The 16753-nt window shown below is 40.4% G+C and overlaps 1 protein-coding gene across 3 annotated transcripts in view; it reads right to left on the bottom strand.

The window, feature by feature from the left end:
* Positions 1-16753, bottom strand: part of LOC140731184 (uncharacterized) — a 181533-nt gene that overhangs the window by 57429 nt on the left and 107351 nt on the right. For all 3 annotated transcript variants that reach the window (XM_073052640.1, XM_073052632.1, XM_073052647.1), the window contains one exon: positions 11660-11742. In XM_073052640.1, the coding sequence (XP_072908741.1) occupies positions 11660-11742 (83 nt within the window). The remainder of the gene's footprint in view (positions 1-11659; positions 11743-16753) is intronic.

The raw sequence follows: 16753 nt of genomic DNA, 5'->3' as shown, positions 1-16753 counted from the left end.
ATCGTTTGTCTTCTTCTGCGCACTTGCTGTGTATCAGTTTTTTTTTGTTTATGGATAGTATTTTTGTATAATTCTAGAACTAAGAAACATAGAAACCTCCATCACCGTCGCCAGCAGCCCATTCTATGCACTCACCACTCCCTGTGTAAAAAAACTTACCCTTGACATCTCCCTGTACCTATTTCCAAGCACCTTAAAACTGTGTCCTCTCATGTTAGCCATTTCAGCCTCTGAAAAAGCCTCTGACTATCCACATGATCAACGCCTTTCATCATCTTATACACCTCTATCAGGTCACCTCTCATCCTCCGTCGCTCCAAGGAGAAAGGCCGAATTCACTCAACCTATTCTCATAAGACATGCTCCCCAATCCAGGCAACATCCTTGTAAATCTCCTCTGCACCCTTTCTATGACTTCCACATCCTTCCTGTAGTGAAGCGACCAGAACCGAGCACAGTACTCCAAGTGGGGTCTGACCAGGGTCCTATTACAGTAGCTGTAATATTACCTCTTGGCTCTTAAACTCAATCCCACAATTTATGAAGGCCAATGCACCGTATGCTTTCTTAACCACACAGTCAACCTGCGCAGCAGCTTTGATTGTCCTATGGACTCGGACCCCAAGATCCCTCTGATCCTCCACTCTGCCAAGAGTCTTGCCATTAATACTATATTCTGCCATCATATTTGACCTACCAAAATGAAGCACCTCACATTTATCTGGGTTGAACTCTATTTGCCACTTCTCAGCTCAGTTTTGTAACCTGTCAGCCCTCCACACTATCCACAACACCCTCAACCTTTGTGTCATCAGCAAATTTACTAACCCATCCCTCCACTTCCTCATCCAGGCCATTTATAAAAACCACAAAAAGAAGGGGTCCCAGACAGATCCATGAGGAACACCACCAGTGACCGACCTCCATGCAGAATATGACCCGTCTACAACCACTCTTTGCCTTCTGTGGGCAAGCCAGTTCTGGATCCACAAAGCAATGTCCCCTTGGATCCCATGCCTCCTTACTTTCTCAATAAGCCTTGCATGGGATACCTTATCAAATGCCTTGCTGAAATCCATATACACTACATCTACTGCTCTTCCTTCATCAATGTGTTTAGTCACATCCTCAAAAAATTCAATCAAGGCTCGTAAGGCATGACCTGCCTTTGACAAAGCCATGCTGACTATTCCTAATCATATTATGGCTCTCCAAATGTTCATAAATCCTGCCTCTCAGGATCTTCTCCATCAGCTTACCAACCACTGAAGAAAGACTCACTGGTCTATAATTTCAACCCTCCATTCCTCCAGAACCTCTCCTGTCCCCATTGATGATGCAAAGATCATCGCCAGAGGCTCAGCAATCTCCTCCCATGCTTCCCACAGTGGCCTGGGGTATATCTCGTCCAGTGCAGGTGACTTGTCCAACTTAATGCTTTCCGAAAGATCCAGCATATCCTCTTTCTTAATGTCTATCTGCTCAAGCTTTTCAGTCCACTGTAAGTCATCCCTGCAATCGGCATAGTGAATACTGAAGCAAAGTATTCATTATGTACCTCCGTTACCTCCTATGGTTCCATACACACTTTTCCACTGTTACACTTGATTGGTCCTAATCTCTCATGTCTTACCCTCTTGCTCTTCACATACTTGTAGAATACCTTGGTATTTTCCTTAATCCTGCTCACCAAGGCCTTCTCAAGGCCCTCCTGGCCCTCTCCATTTCATTCTTAAGCTCCTTTCTGTTAGTCTTATAATTTTCTAGATCTCTATCATTGCCTAGTTTTTTGAACCTATCGTAAGGTTTTCTTTTCTTCTTGACTAGATTTTCAACTGCCTTTGTACACCAGTTCCTGTACCCTACCATCCTTTCCGTCTCATTGGAATGTACCTGTGTAGAACGCCATGCAAATATTCCCTGAACATTTGCCACATTTCTGCCGTACATTTTCCTGAGAACATCTGTTCCCAATTTATGCTTCCAAGTTCCTGCTTGATAGCTTCATATTTCCCCCTTACTCCAATTAAACACTTTCCTAACTATGGTAAAGGAGATAGAATTGTGATCGCTATCTCCAAAATGCTCTCCCACTGAGAGATCTGACACCTGACCAGGTTCATTTCCCAATACCAGATCAAGTACAGCCTCTCCTCTTGTAGGCTTATCTACATACTGTGTCAGAATACCTTCCTGTACACACCTAACAAACTCCACCCCATCTAAACCCCTTGCTCTAGGGAGATGGCAATCAATATTGGGAAATTAAAGCCCCCCATCATAACAACTGTGTTATTACTGCACTGTTCCAGAATCTGTCTCCCTATCTGCCCCTCAATGTCCATGTTCGGTTCAGCACAGACTAGAAGGGCTGAGATGGCCTGTTTCCATGCTGTAATTATTATATGGTTATATGTTACTACTGGGTGGTCTATGAAAAACACCCAGTGGAATTATTGACCCCTTCTTGTTCCTAACTTCTACCACAGAGACTCAGTAGAGAATCCCTCCATGACTTCCTCCTTTTCTGCAGCCATGACACAATCTCTGATCAGCAGTGCCACACCCCCAACTCTTTAGCCTCCCTCCCTGTCCTTTCTGAAACATCTAAAGCCTGGCACTCTAAGGAGCCATTCCTGCCCTTGAGCAATCCAAGTCTCTGTAATGGCCACAACATCATAGTTCCAAGTACTGATCCACGTTCTAAGTTCATCTGCTTTGTTCATGATGCTTCTTGCATACAATTCTGTTGTATTTCTTTTTTAAAAACCTGCAAGAAAATGAATCTCAACGTTGTAGATGGTAACGTGTACACACTTTGATGATAAATTTACCTTGAGTCTGAGGTTTCAGTAGTGATCCTCCAATCCCTCTCTTACTCCCCATCTCTGATTTTCTCTGGGCCTCTTTAGAATCACAGATTTATACAGCAAAGCAAAAGCTCTTTGGCCATTGTGCCTATCCACACTAATCCCAATTCCTACATTAATTCCATATTCCTCTGTGCTGATTATCGTGCTTATCCACACAAATCCCAATTCCTGCATTAATTCCGTATTCCTCTATGCCTTGCTTGGTCAACCAATCTTGATTAGTCAAGATACTTCTTGCTGTTGTTACTGTACCTACCTCCTCCAACTCCACCTGCAGCTTATTCCAGATAGCAACTTCTTCCTGTGAGTAAAATTCACCCCTCAGATCCACTTTAAACCTTCTCCTTTTCACCTTACACCTGTGCCCCCAGTATCAGACATTAGTATCATGCGAAACAGGCTCTGGCTATCTACCCGAAGTCTTTCGTATTTTTATATACACTTCTGAGCTTGCTCTGCTGCAGGGAAAGCAGACCCAGCTCATCCAATCACTCCTGATAATCCATGCAAACTCTTTGTGAAGTTTTTCTACACCTTCTCCAGCATAATCACACTCTTCTCTTGTATAACTGCAAACAGAATCAGACATAATCTCTAGGACTGGTCTAATCAACATTTTATACAACTGTAACACGGTTTTCCAACTCTTTTCATTATTGCCTCAGCCGCGTAAGATTAATAGGCCATAAGCCCTCTTCACCATCCTGTCTTATTTGTGTTGGCATTTCCAGGGAACTATGTACTTGTACATCTAGGTTTCTCTGTTCAACGACACTCGATAGGAGCTGTGTATGTCCTCTCGGTGTTATTTACCAAAATACATCACTTATATACATCACAGTCACCACCGCCATTCCAGTTCTCTCTAGTTCCACCTAGTTCACTTTGCCCATGTAGCAACAAATCAATTATCCTCCTGCTTTCTCTGAGCCTCAGCATTTCCCTGCTCTCTCTCACCTTCTCTGCATCCCTTTCTACCTGTTCTGTCTTCACCTTACTTCACTCCTCCCTGTTTCCCTCCCTCTTCTCTACCTCCCTACCATCTTCTACTGCAGTAATTAGCCCAAAGATGTAGATTTCATTTTTTTGCCAAATAGATTTTTACCAACATATATTAACTAGTTATCATCTAGTTTTAAAACATTTCTGACAAGATATGGAAAAAATAATCTATTTGACAATGAAGAAACATATCAGTTCCATATTCTAAAATCTTATTGAAACTAGTGGATTCTTATTTCACATTATTGGGTTGTTTGCAATATCTTCACAAAAATGTAAAGGCTGTCTTTTCTGATAGTGATTATTTAGTTTGATCAGATAAGCAACATCCTTATCGAACAGGACACCAGTTTCAAAGGGTCTTATGGCCCACTCCTGTTTCTTTTTATGTTCTTATATTCTTTTCCTTTTTTTACCCCGAACAAAATCTTTATTGCTCATAAAAAAATTACCACAACTGAAGGATGCAACATTACCAAACTATTTTGTGGATGACCCTGATCTATTAGTCAGCCCTGCAAAAGAAACAACAGTGACTGCATAACACTACAAAATGGAAAGGAAATTAGGATGGGAAAGAGGATATGGCAAACGTCAGCTGCCAGCAATGAAACATCAATAAAAACTGGGAACAAGAATCCATAAGGCTTAAACAATTTGGAGCAACTTAACTGCAGATGCTACATCAGAAAAAAAACCATAAACAAGAATAACCATCTTGAAACCATTTCTAGAATAACCTAGACATATTGAGAAAGATCAAGATATTATGACCAAAATGAAAGTCCACTTACTAAACGCAGTTTTGATTTCACTATCTTTCAGGCTGCTTGATCTGATCATTCACTAAAGCACTGGCAAAATATCTTACACTGCACATAAAGCAAATGAATCAGTGAAGGATCAAATCAGGCACAAATGTGGCACATTACTCAAGGACATGCACTCAGAGGCCACTTTATTAGGTACACCTGCTTATTAATGCAAACATCTAATCAGCCAATCATGTGGCAACAACTCAATGCACAAAAGTTGACTTGTGATATTATCTTTATTTAAAACTGTGAACTCTGGCTGCACTTACTATAAAACTGCAGCTTTCTTGTAGAATGAAAATGTAGTCCACTGATGATACAGCTCTGGTGTTAAAGCACCAAACATCATTTCATAACTTCCTATTTTGTGGGGCTGCTCTAGATAGCATGCCTGAAACGAAATTATATCTGAAAAATATTTCTATCTTCAATATTTTTCCAGCTCTGAAGCATTTCTCAATCTCCTGCACGACACAGAGAAAAATGGGCTCTTCCAGTCTTGAATCTCATATCAAAGGACCTCCGCTGGCCAAAGAATTACAAACGAAAATTGATTTTTGTGAATACATAACTCACCATATTCATTTATTGGGCTCCATATACCATAGCTACAATTATCCCTGCAGAACTGACTGATAATCTGGAACTAAAATAGGTCTCTTGCTGAATAGCTGGGGATGGCCTGATTCACTTGGATGAAAAATTTAATTTTGAAATTTTAGGTGTAAAACATGATTTTTTTCTCTCCTTCAGTTTTCCTTGTTAGGAAAATTTGCAACTTCTCTATCAATGTTATAATTACATTTTTTAAATATTTTCTTATTTCATTTCCAGCAGCTAACATAAATTCTGGCCAGGAGCAAATCATATAATAGAGGTTACAAATTTTGTTTCTAGGTGCCATAAATTTTCATAACATTTTCATTTTAAGCAACATTGTATCTTATCTTTTCATAACAGAACCACATTCAAATCAAATAGGAATTTATGTTTTAAGTTGATGACATTATCAGAACTAAGAAAAGTTAGACATCAAATGTCTTCAGTTGCAGAAAGGGGAACGGTCTGGAGAGAACAAAGGGAATGCCTGTGATAGGATGGAGTCCAAAAGTGATTGAATGGAACAAGTGAGGGTGGTACTGGCCGAGAGAAGGTAGCAGTATCTGTAGAAAGCCAAACTGATTAACATTTTCGATAAAAGATTTTCTATCCGAATCAGGAAAGTGATAAACCAAGTTAATTTTAAGCTGCAGAGAGGGTGAAAGGATGGATAGGGACATAGTGAAGCCAAGGTTGCCCTAGGACCAAGCTATAGATTTGAAGAGCACAGGACAACTTTTTCAAGTTTGGCTTTCCTGACAGTGAACTCAATAGAAGATAAATATCAAAAGCCTGCAGAAACTCTTCTGCAGTTTCCTTTTTTTTTTATTTTCATAGCGAGTTAGACTGGCAGAGGGATGGAATTAAAATAAAAGACAACTGGAAACTCAGATTTGCTTTTGTGCTCTTAGTGACCCTCACAATGACAACTGTAAAAACTGACACAGACTTCATGCACAATGTCATTATGAAATATGAAAATATTTTGATACATGTCAATTCTTGACAATAATTTTAAGTTTATGCAAATATTCTTCAAGTTTCCTGTGCAACTAATTATTTAAAATTACTTGATTTCTATGGATGCCAAAGGAACCAGCAAATCACTAATTCCACTCCCATTCATATTAGGTCACATGTACCATCACCCTGAAGTTGCTGTCCATCTGCCCTTGGGTCATGCAGCTTGTTCTAGTATTGCTACGGAGAGAGACTTCTGCATGGGATTTAGTTCCCAGAATACTGACCAGCTGTACAGACACGAAAGCTGCAATAGCTGATGAGGTTCTATGCCCAGGCTCACATTTACCAGTGTTATCAAGTGAAACTGAGTGTCTGTAAATGTTTTTAGATTCACAAATTTTCAGAAACACCTAGAATCTGACAAGAAAAAGTGTTATAAAAATTAATACAAAAAAGTTCTTTAAATATTTAAATTTGCTAGCTAAAAAAACATATTGAAACTAACAAGATAATTTATAAAAATCTCTTTAATGTTCTTGTATTAGCCAATTTCTCCCATTGTTCTGAATCAGAAATGTTGTGTGTGCTCGACACTTAGGCCTTCCAAAGCTTGGGTCTTAAGAGTAGCAAGTAAAGTATTTTAATTCCGATTCCCACCTATCAGTCTGTAGCCTCCTCTTGTGCCAAGAAGAGGCCACCCTCAGTGTGAGGAGCAACGCCTTATATTCCATCTGGGTAACCTCCAAACTGAATGCATGAATATTGATTTCTCCTTCCAGAGAAAAAAATTCCCCTCCCCCTCCCCCTCTTCTCTTACTTGGCACTTTAGCTTTTTACCTTTGCTCACCTGCCTGTTACTTCACCAGAGATTCCATCCTCCTTCCCTTTCTCTTATTGTCCACCCTCCTCTCATATCAGATACCTTCTTCTCCAGCCCTTCACTTTTCTCACCCATTTGGCTTCACCTATCTCCTTCTAGCTAGCCTCCTCTTCCTCCACCCACCTTTTTATTCTGGCGGCTTTCCCCTTCCATTTCAGTTTTAAAGAAGGATCTTGGCCCCAAACTTAGACTTAATTCATTGCCTGAGCTGCTGAGTTCCCCCAGCAATTTAAGCATGTTGCTTTGGATTTCTAATAACTGCAGACTTTCTTGTGTTAGTAAAATATTTGATGTGTGGCTTTATTTGCACAAAATTTCTGAGGTTTTAAGAAGCTTCCAATAGATCGGAAAGCAGGAAATGTGACTCCTTTGCTCAAAGGGGGAGAGAGAAAGCAGGAAAGTAAAGGCCAACCAGCTTAACATCCATCATGGGAAAATAGGAGTTATTCTTAAACATTTTGTATCAGGGCATTCAAATAATCAGGAAAATGAAATCTTGTTTGACCAATTTACTGGCAATCTTTGAACAAATAACATGTACTCTGGATAGAAGTGATGGAGATTGCACGAGGATTTCCAGAAAGCATTCAATAAGGTGCTGCATCAAAGGACTAAACACATGGTCTAAGAGATACTGGCAGAGACAAGATTGGCTAACGCAAAACAGAGAGTAGGCAGAAATGAATTTTTTCCCTCCTCTACAATTTACTTATCTTTATTTATTGTGATACCTTTGGGATACGCAGAATAGACCCTTCCAGCCCTTCAAGCTGAACTGCCCAGCAATCCCCCGAATTACTCCTAGCCCAATCACAGGGCAATTTACAATGACCAATTAACCTACCAACCGCTACATCTTTGGACTGTGGGAGGAAACCAGAGCATCCGGAGGAAACCAATGCAGTCAGGGGAGAATGTACAAACTCCTTGCAAGCAGCAGTGGGAAATGAACCCACTTTGCTGGTGCTGTAATGCGTTGTGCTAATCACTACACTACCGTGCCGCCCCAAGGTGGAACAAATGCTGCTCCATAATGAACAATTTAAACAAACAACTTGTTTGAAGACTGGTTTGTTTGTGAAAAAAGGATAGGTGGAAAAATAAATCCTGAAGAAGAAAAGAGGAAGATACAGATATGGTAAGTGAGCAGAAAATTATCTGGCAAATGGAGCATATTGTGAACGAAATTGAACTTGTCCATTTTGATAGGAAATTTTTAAAAAAAGATTTCAAAGCTGAGGCCAATAGTTCCGACTGCCCATCCTCTCAACTGAGCATCTGCATTGAAATGTTTATTTTCAGATTTTGGCTGCCCAGATCTCATGCAATCTTGCTTACTTAATCAGTTTGCCTGGTAGGTACTGATAATAAAATGTTAAATAATCAAATAATATAAATAAGATAATGAAATGTTATTCAATGGAGTGAAGGGAATTAGAGTTTAATGAGTGGAGTGGGGAACAAACTAAGGGATTACAGGTTAGGCAGATCAGTGAAAAGCTCCTAGCATTCACTTTCAGGTTAGAACCATACATCAAACCCAAAATTACATAATCCACACATTAGTTTTCTCACCAATAGAGGATCTTAAGAGCATTCCTGACTTCCAACAATTTAACTCTCAAGACTGATTTATACTTCAATCTTATTTTTCTATCTGTTTTATTTTATATCCTATAGCCTTACCTAACATAATTCTATCAGCTGTGCAAAAGTATTTTGCAAGTTCATTCCTATGCAGTCTAACTCCAACTTTACAATTACTCTCATTCCAGTGAAGTCTGGAACATCTCCAGTTATCATTGCCAAGAGCCCAACGCTGAGAATGGAACTTTGTCTTCTATTAAAGCTCACAATGGTTTTCAAATGTCTCTGCAGTTTAAAATTACTAAGATTTAAATAAATAATTATTTTTACACAATTTAACTAAATTAAAAGTGCAGAAACACTTCAATTTAACTAAATTAATAATTAGCATTTTTTCCCCACTCTTGTTCTGCAAATCTAGAATCTTCCCCCGTCACTGTGGACCCACATTCTATGCCATGTCAGGCCTAGTGTACGATCCAAATGGCGACTCACCAAAGCAGTGCTAGGGAATCTCAGCAGGACTGTGCTCCACCATTGGACGCCATGTGGAGACATTACATAGAGTGTTGTGGCAGATGCAGCACCATCTGTCATTCAGTAAGTCACTCACAGCATGCATGTGCTATTCCGGAACTGACTTTCATTCAGATGGCTTGGTGCCAGCAGTTTACAACCAACAAGATACAGTCCATCAGTTTACTCCCCCAGACTCTGCAGAGAGAGCAAGGGAGACTTCCAATGTTCCATGTTTTGTAGGCAAAAAAAAAATCAGTCCTGACAGAATAATGACACTGTAAAACATCACCCGTTCAGTGCTATAGAAACATTATTTTAGAGGTATATACTGTATCTTCCTGCTTCACACTTCCAACATCCAGGTCCTAAAAGTACAAAAGAAAGGGGAATCTACGTGCACATCTACTGTCACGACAGTATGTGGTTTATCCGACTACAAGTGGTGGCATATGTAAAGGTGGGTTATCACACTTTGGATGTTACAATTCCCACCATGGATTTTGCGTCCTAGTTGTCTACGTGATACACAAGCCAGGGCAGTACAATATGGACAGCAAGTTGTTGCCCATGCAGTAGGTTCCCCTCTCCACACAGCTGATGAATCCAAAGGAACAACAGAGACTGACACAGTTTGGCACCAGCGGCGTTCCAGGAGTTGCCAGTCATGGAACGCAATGGAGGACTGCCTTCAGGACTCCAGCTCTGGATTTTTTCTTTGGGAAGACTTCCCCATTAGTGGGCATAGTCACATAATTCTCTGCAACCTCCACCATCTCCAATGAGATCCCACTATCAAGCACATCTTTCCCTCTTCCTCACTTTCTGCTTTCAGCAGGGATCACTCCTTACACAATTCCCTTGTCTATTCCTCCCTCCCCACCGATCTCCCTCTTGGTACTTATCCTTGCAAGTGGAACAAGTGCCATACCTGCTGCTACACCTCCTCCCTCAAAACCATTCAGGGCCCCAAAGAGTCCTACCAGGTGAGGTGGCTATTCAGCTGTGAGTCAGTTGGGGTCGTATACTGTGTCTGGTGCTCCCAGTGGGGCCTCCTGTATATCGGTGAGACCCAACATAGATTGGGAGACTGCTTTGCCGAGCACTTATGCTCTATCCACCAGAAAAAGCGGGATCTCCCAGTGGCCACCCATTTTAATTCCACTTCCCATTCCGATATGTCCAACCATGGGCTACTCCTCTGTCGTGATGAGGCTACACTCAGTTTGGAGAAACAACACCTTATATTTCGTCTCCATCCTGATGAAATTAACATCGATTTCTCAAACCTATTAATTCCCCTCCTTCACCATTCCCAATCCCCTTTTCTCTCTCTCATCTTATTCCCTTGCCTGCCCAATACCTCCCTCTGGTGCTCCTCCCCCCTTTTCTTTCTTCCATGGCCTTCTGTCCTCTTCTATCAGACCTGCCCTTCTCCAGCCCAGTATCTCAGTTTCACATATCATCTTGTGCTTCTCTCTCCCTTCCCCCCCACCATTTAAATCTACTCCTCGACTTTTTTCCTGCAGTCCTACTGAAGAATCTCGGCCCAAAAAGTCGACTGTACTCTTTTCCATAGATGCTGCCTGGCTGCTGATTTCCTCCATCATTTGGTGTGTGTTGTTTGATTTCCAGTATCTGCAGATTTTCTTTTGTTTGTGATTACATTAGTTTGATATTTTTCTTATGAAGTTGCATTCTCATCAACATAAGGAATTCATTAGCACAGATGGCTGTGGAGGCCAAATCATCAGGTATGTTTGAAGCGGAAGTTCAGGTTCTTGGTTAGTACAGGTGTCAAAGGTTACAGGGAGAATGGGGTTGAGAGGGATAATAATGGAAGGCATGCTGGAGATATGTCTCTCCCAAAGGAGATGTAAGGTGCTCCAACTCTCAGTTAGCCTCCAGGTCAACTTTGGGCAAAGTGTAGCACCTGCTTAATTCAGCCCCCCCCCCCCCCCATCCCAATCAGGGTCACATGAAACCATGGGAGCAGGTGGAGGATGATCGTATGAGCAGCTGGTGCATATCACAAGTCCTGGTTATGTGACCACTGACACCAGGCAGACAATCCCTTAAGAGTATTGGTAAAGATTGGGGTCACCCATCTTGTAAAGACACTTCCCAGAAAAAGGCAATGGCAAACCACTTCTGTAGAAAAAACTCCAAGAGCAATCATGGCTATGGAAAGACCACAATCTTCCACATTATTCGACACAACACATAATGAAGTAACGATAATGGAATGGCAGAGTAGACTTGATGGGCTGAATGGCCTAATTGTGTTCCTATGTCTTTTGATCTTGTATGTCCCTTCAATGCTGAGCAACTCTTGCTGAATGATACTATGTTGAACTCACAACTACAAAAATTAGGTTTTGTAATACTTTAGCATTCAGAATCAATAATGATGATTCACTTACCTGACTTGGGAGATGCTCTCATTGATAAAGAAGTGTTCATCGACAGCTGTACTCAGATGGGCTGGATTGCTCAGCAAGTATTTCTACAGGGCAGAAAGTAATTGGTAAAATGCTTAAATAATCTTATGAAAATTCACAACACAGGTACTGCCCTCCCCCCTTGACTGCTTGGTGCAGGCATGCTGAAAGATGCAAATTTCCCCTCATACACAATGATGCAAACTAATCTAAAAAAGCAGTTTGTTCAGTTTTGCTCTCCTTCAAGTCACCTGTCCAACATCTGATAAACTCTCTTTCATCAGCACACCATAAACACAAGAGATTTGGCAGATACTGGAAATCCAGAGTAACACACACAAATTACTGGAACGTTTTGGGCTGAACCCCTCCAGCATTTTGTATGCTCTTTCATCAGCACTGGTTCTCAACAGGTTTGACATTTATGTTACATTTTGGTTCACATATATCCTAATCTATTGTAGGCAAAATGCTGAAATTTGAGAATTTTTTGCCTACAATCGGTTTTTTGTACTATTATTGGAAGGGTAATTTAGATTTTTGAGACCCCTTTTAATATTTGTGTACACACATGGTGTTTCAGTCGATAAATGCCAACAGAACTGGGAACGTCAAACATCAACTTTATGATGAAAAGAAGATGGCGAGGTTGAATAGAACAAATGGAATATCTCTGAAAAGGTGAGACCAGGTTCTGGAGGTGATCCCAATGCTTACAGAACTATCAGGCTGATAGATTAATGAGGACAATGAGAGAGAAATTTTTTTAAAAAAGGACTTGTTAAAGCTGTGAAACACCAGTCACATTTATTGTAGAAAACTGAAACCAGAAGAAGACTGGAAAATACCCAAAAACAATCACTGAAGAGCAGGGGTTCCCAATGTGAGGTCCACGGACCCCTCAGTTAATGGTAGGGGTCCATGGCATAAAAAAAGATGGGGTAGAGAGACGTTAATGTTAGATATGGATAACATTATTTACCAATCATGGCCTGCTGACTGTTTCCAGCATTTTCTGCTTTTATGTGCTCTCCTGTTTTATAGAAAAGAATGTTCCAGACTTTTCCAGTCAGTGAGACCACTCTTGTGCAGTTCCCTCATACTTATCCAAGAATTACGAAAGTATCTAAGCAATGACTTCACTAGCTTGTCCATCATCCCAGGCAGTGCATAAGGATCTATGTTTGCCCATTTTCTCTTCCTCACTTACATGCTTTAACTTGGTCCTGTTAACAAAGGAATAGAATCGGTTTCATACATAAACCCATAAAGCCACTCCATAGGATTCAATTCCCAGATCATTTACCAACAGGCAGGTGTTCTGCCTTACTTTGGGAACAGGGAGGAATGTCTGCTTCAGGCAGATATACGTACCTGTATTTGAAGAACAATATAAATAGATTTTGCTCTTCCACAAATCTATTTCTCTATCACCTCTCTGTTCCATTTCCAGATCTCAGTAACAGATCTGCTCTTTGAAGTTAGAACATTAGAAAGTTTTTGACAAGAACAGGCCATTTGGCCCAACAAAGCTTGCTAATTCCTATTCACACAGTGTGTTGAAATAACTATCGAGTTTAGAATTAGAAGAGTCTAAGGTCCTACTCTCAACTACACATCAAGGTAGTTTGTTCCATGTGTCCACAACTCATTGTGTAAAGAAATGCTTCCTGATGATAGTCTGAAATCTCTCCTTATCCACTCTCTACCTATGGCCCCGTGTCCTTGATGATGGATTAACTTTGAAGTAGTAGCTGGCATCCACCTTACTTGTCCCCTTAATGACAATGATCACTTCTATCATGTCCCCTCTCATTCTACGTCTACTTAGGCTAAAAAGATTTAATTCTTTCAATCTTTCTTCATAGCTCATACCCTGCAGACCTGGAATGAATCTGGTCACCCCTCTGTGAACTCTCCTCAGTGCCCTCACACCCCTCACAAAATATGGAGACCAAAATTGTACTCAGTACTCAAGGTTTGGCTTAGTCTGTGCTCCAAAAAATACACGAAGTCAGCCTCTGTTTGTTTGAATCTGTGCCATTCAACTAAACTGTCCTGTCCTGTGTTGAAGGAACTACTTCACTACTACTACCTTAAAGACTTCCTGTATTCCAACCTGCTTACCTTTCCCATTGCAGTCCAGTGGAGTGCTTTGTTTCAGGCAGACCAAGAGCGTGCCAGCTGAGGGGAGGGGTTTCTGGGACAAAAACAGAAAAGAGCATCTTGCTCGCTAATCAGTACTGTACTTATTTCCGAATATTGATGGGGAAGGGATTTCCAGATAGAAGTACAGCCACAGCCAAGACAAAGTGGGGATCAAACTGAGTGGACTCAGAAAATTCTGGAGGGGTGAGCAGACAGAGGATATTGTCAATAACAATATGAATACCAAACACAGAAGACAAGATGTCTGCAGATTAATAGAGAGTTAGCTAAGAAGCAGGACCTCAAAGATAGTAATCTCCAGATTACTCCCAATGTCAGGTGCCAGTGACCCCAGATAGAGGAGGATGCATGGCTGGAGAAGGGATACAGGATTAGATTTTTGTGGCATTGGACCTGTTTTGAGGAAGACAGAACATGTACAGCCAAGATGGATTGTATTCAACAAGGCCAAGAAGAGGCAGCTTGCTAGTACTGCTTGGGAGAGTTGAAAATAACTTGGCAGAGGTTGAAAAGATGAGCAAGATTAAGTAAGTAAAAGCAGAACTAGAAATAAAAAGTAGAAAATTAATGAGAGTGTGTGGAATGCAGTGCGAACATAGATTAGAAGGCAGACAACAATGGACCACTCCTTGCTCTAAGTGGTCTACCTCTAAATGTAAGGAATATGAAAAACGGTATAAAGTATTGGCTGATATGTAGAGTATATGATAGATATTATGGAAATGTGGTTTAAGAAGGGATAGAAATGGCAGCAACATTTCTGGTTGCAGAATTCATTAGTGTGTACTGCAGGAGGGATAGCCAGATTGGTTCAGATACAACCACAGTTATGAGAAAAGATCATCAAAAGAAGCGGAATGGATTATACTGAAGGGCAAAATAGGATCAAATTAACAGTGTACTATTGACCTCCAAAAAGTAAGGCAGAGGCAAAAAGCTAACTTTCAGGCAAATTTTGGACCAGGGCATAAGTATCAAGGCAGTAATTCTGGGAGATTTAACTTACCAGAATATTATCTGAGATACAGTCGGTGTAGAAATGTATAGTGGGCCCAGAATTCATAAAGTGAATTCAGAATAATATGTGGAAACAGTATACAGAGAGGATTCTGGTTAACTCAGCCATCGGTTAAATGGGGCTTCTGCTTATTTGGGACAACTCTTAAAGAACAAAAACTAATTGAGAAAATAGCCAGGATTCTTTTTGTTTATTTCAGACACTATGCCGCTTAACTGGGGCAGGAGATTGTTGCCGAACAGTTTCTAACTAGCGTTAGTCACATGCATTTGCATGGCCGTTAGATGCTACACTGTGCTGAGAGTGAGTAGTTTGTAAACAGCTTCAGTTGCATGTGTTTGTGTTCAAAAAGCAGCCATTTTTGTCACTGATAGTTATCAAGAAATAAGCAGTAAGACAATTCAGAACTGTTTTGATCACTAAAATTTCAAGCATTCAGGCTTGGAGATGACAGAAACAGCTGAGAATTTAATGAAATGATTTCACTACTTCAACAGTTAGAGACTATGAAGAGTTTGAAGATATCAACAATCACCTTGTATGTTACAATGAAAATGAAGATTTGGAGAATGCAATCATCAACAGCATTGTATGAAGGAAGTCCACTCTCTACACTAAGTGTGCCGATTTTGTTCATTTACAGTCAAAAGAACATGGTACGGACAAATTCCTCCGTCCACAAGTATTAGGAACTAATACACAAGTTTTATAGTACTCCAGTAGTATTGGAAGTGTTCTAATTTGTTCTATATTTCATTTAAATACATAATTTATTACTCAGTTCGTAATTTTTATACCTTTTTGACTATTTCATGAAACTCTGGCTAATTGCGACAGCCATTTAATTGTGCCAAGATGTGCTGGTCCCAATGTGGTCAATTAAAACCTGAATCTGTGCTCATTGTCTGTAATTATGTGTTTTGTTTGACGGAAAGCGTATCAGTGGAGAGCTCCTTCATTCTGTTGCTCATAATTATGTTAGCTTAACACGGATATAGAAACTGACAGAAACAAAACAGGATCCCAAATTACAAGTTGGGATATGTCCAATCTTAGTTGGGTAATTAATAATTGATTTATTATTTCAAGAAGCTCACAGCTTCGGAGATGAAGGGCCAAATATGGAGTCTCTGGTTGACAGGGTTCATGGAGAGTAGAAAAAGAAAAGAGAATATCAAAACTAAATATTCAAAACTGAAAACAATACAAAATGACATATTTGGACAAAAATGTAGTGGGCTGAACTCTGCAAATGACACAAAAATTGATGGAGTTGTAGATAGTGAGGACAGTTGTCCAATTGTCAAAGGATACAGTAGGATATAGATCAGTTGGAAATATGGGTGGAGAAATGGCACAAGGAGCTTAAAACTGGACAAATGTGAGCTGTTATACTTTGGGAAGTTTAAATGTTAAAAGACGAGACTTTTTACTGCACTGAGTGCAAGTTCATAGGTCCCTGAAAGTGGCAACACAAGTAGATGAAAAAGTGTGGTGCACTTGCCTTTATCAATTGGGAGATCGAGTATAGGAATTAGCAAGTCATATTGCAGCTCTATAAAACTTTGGTTAGACCACATTTGGAGGACTGTGTACAGATATGGTAGCTGCATAGTGGGAAGGGTGTGAACGCTTTGGCAAGGGTGTAAAAGAAGTTCAATAGGGTGCTGTCTGAATTAGACTGAATTAGAGTATTAGCTATGAGGAGAGGTTAGAAAAAACCTTGGATTGTTTACTCTAGAATAGTGGTCACCAACCTTTTTAAGCCCAAAATCCCCGACCTCAGCCTTAGTGAAAGGCAAGATCGGCTTACTAAATCGTTTAAGAGAAAAAAACAGCTCAGATTGTACTTCCAACTTGAGGGCTTTTATTTGGGCTAATTGTATTTG

This window comes from Hemitrygon akajei, chromosome 1 (genome assembly GCF_048418815.1).
Source record: "Hemitrygon akajei chromosome 1, sHemAka1.3, whole genome shotgun sequence".
Classification (NCBI taxonomy): domain Eukaryota; kingdom Metazoa; phylum Chordata; class Chondrichthyes; order Myliobatiformes; family Dasyatidae; genus Hemitrygon; species Hemitrygon akajei.
Note: the sequence above shows the minus strand (reverse complement) of the source record. Positions and strands in the feature narration are given on the sequence as shown.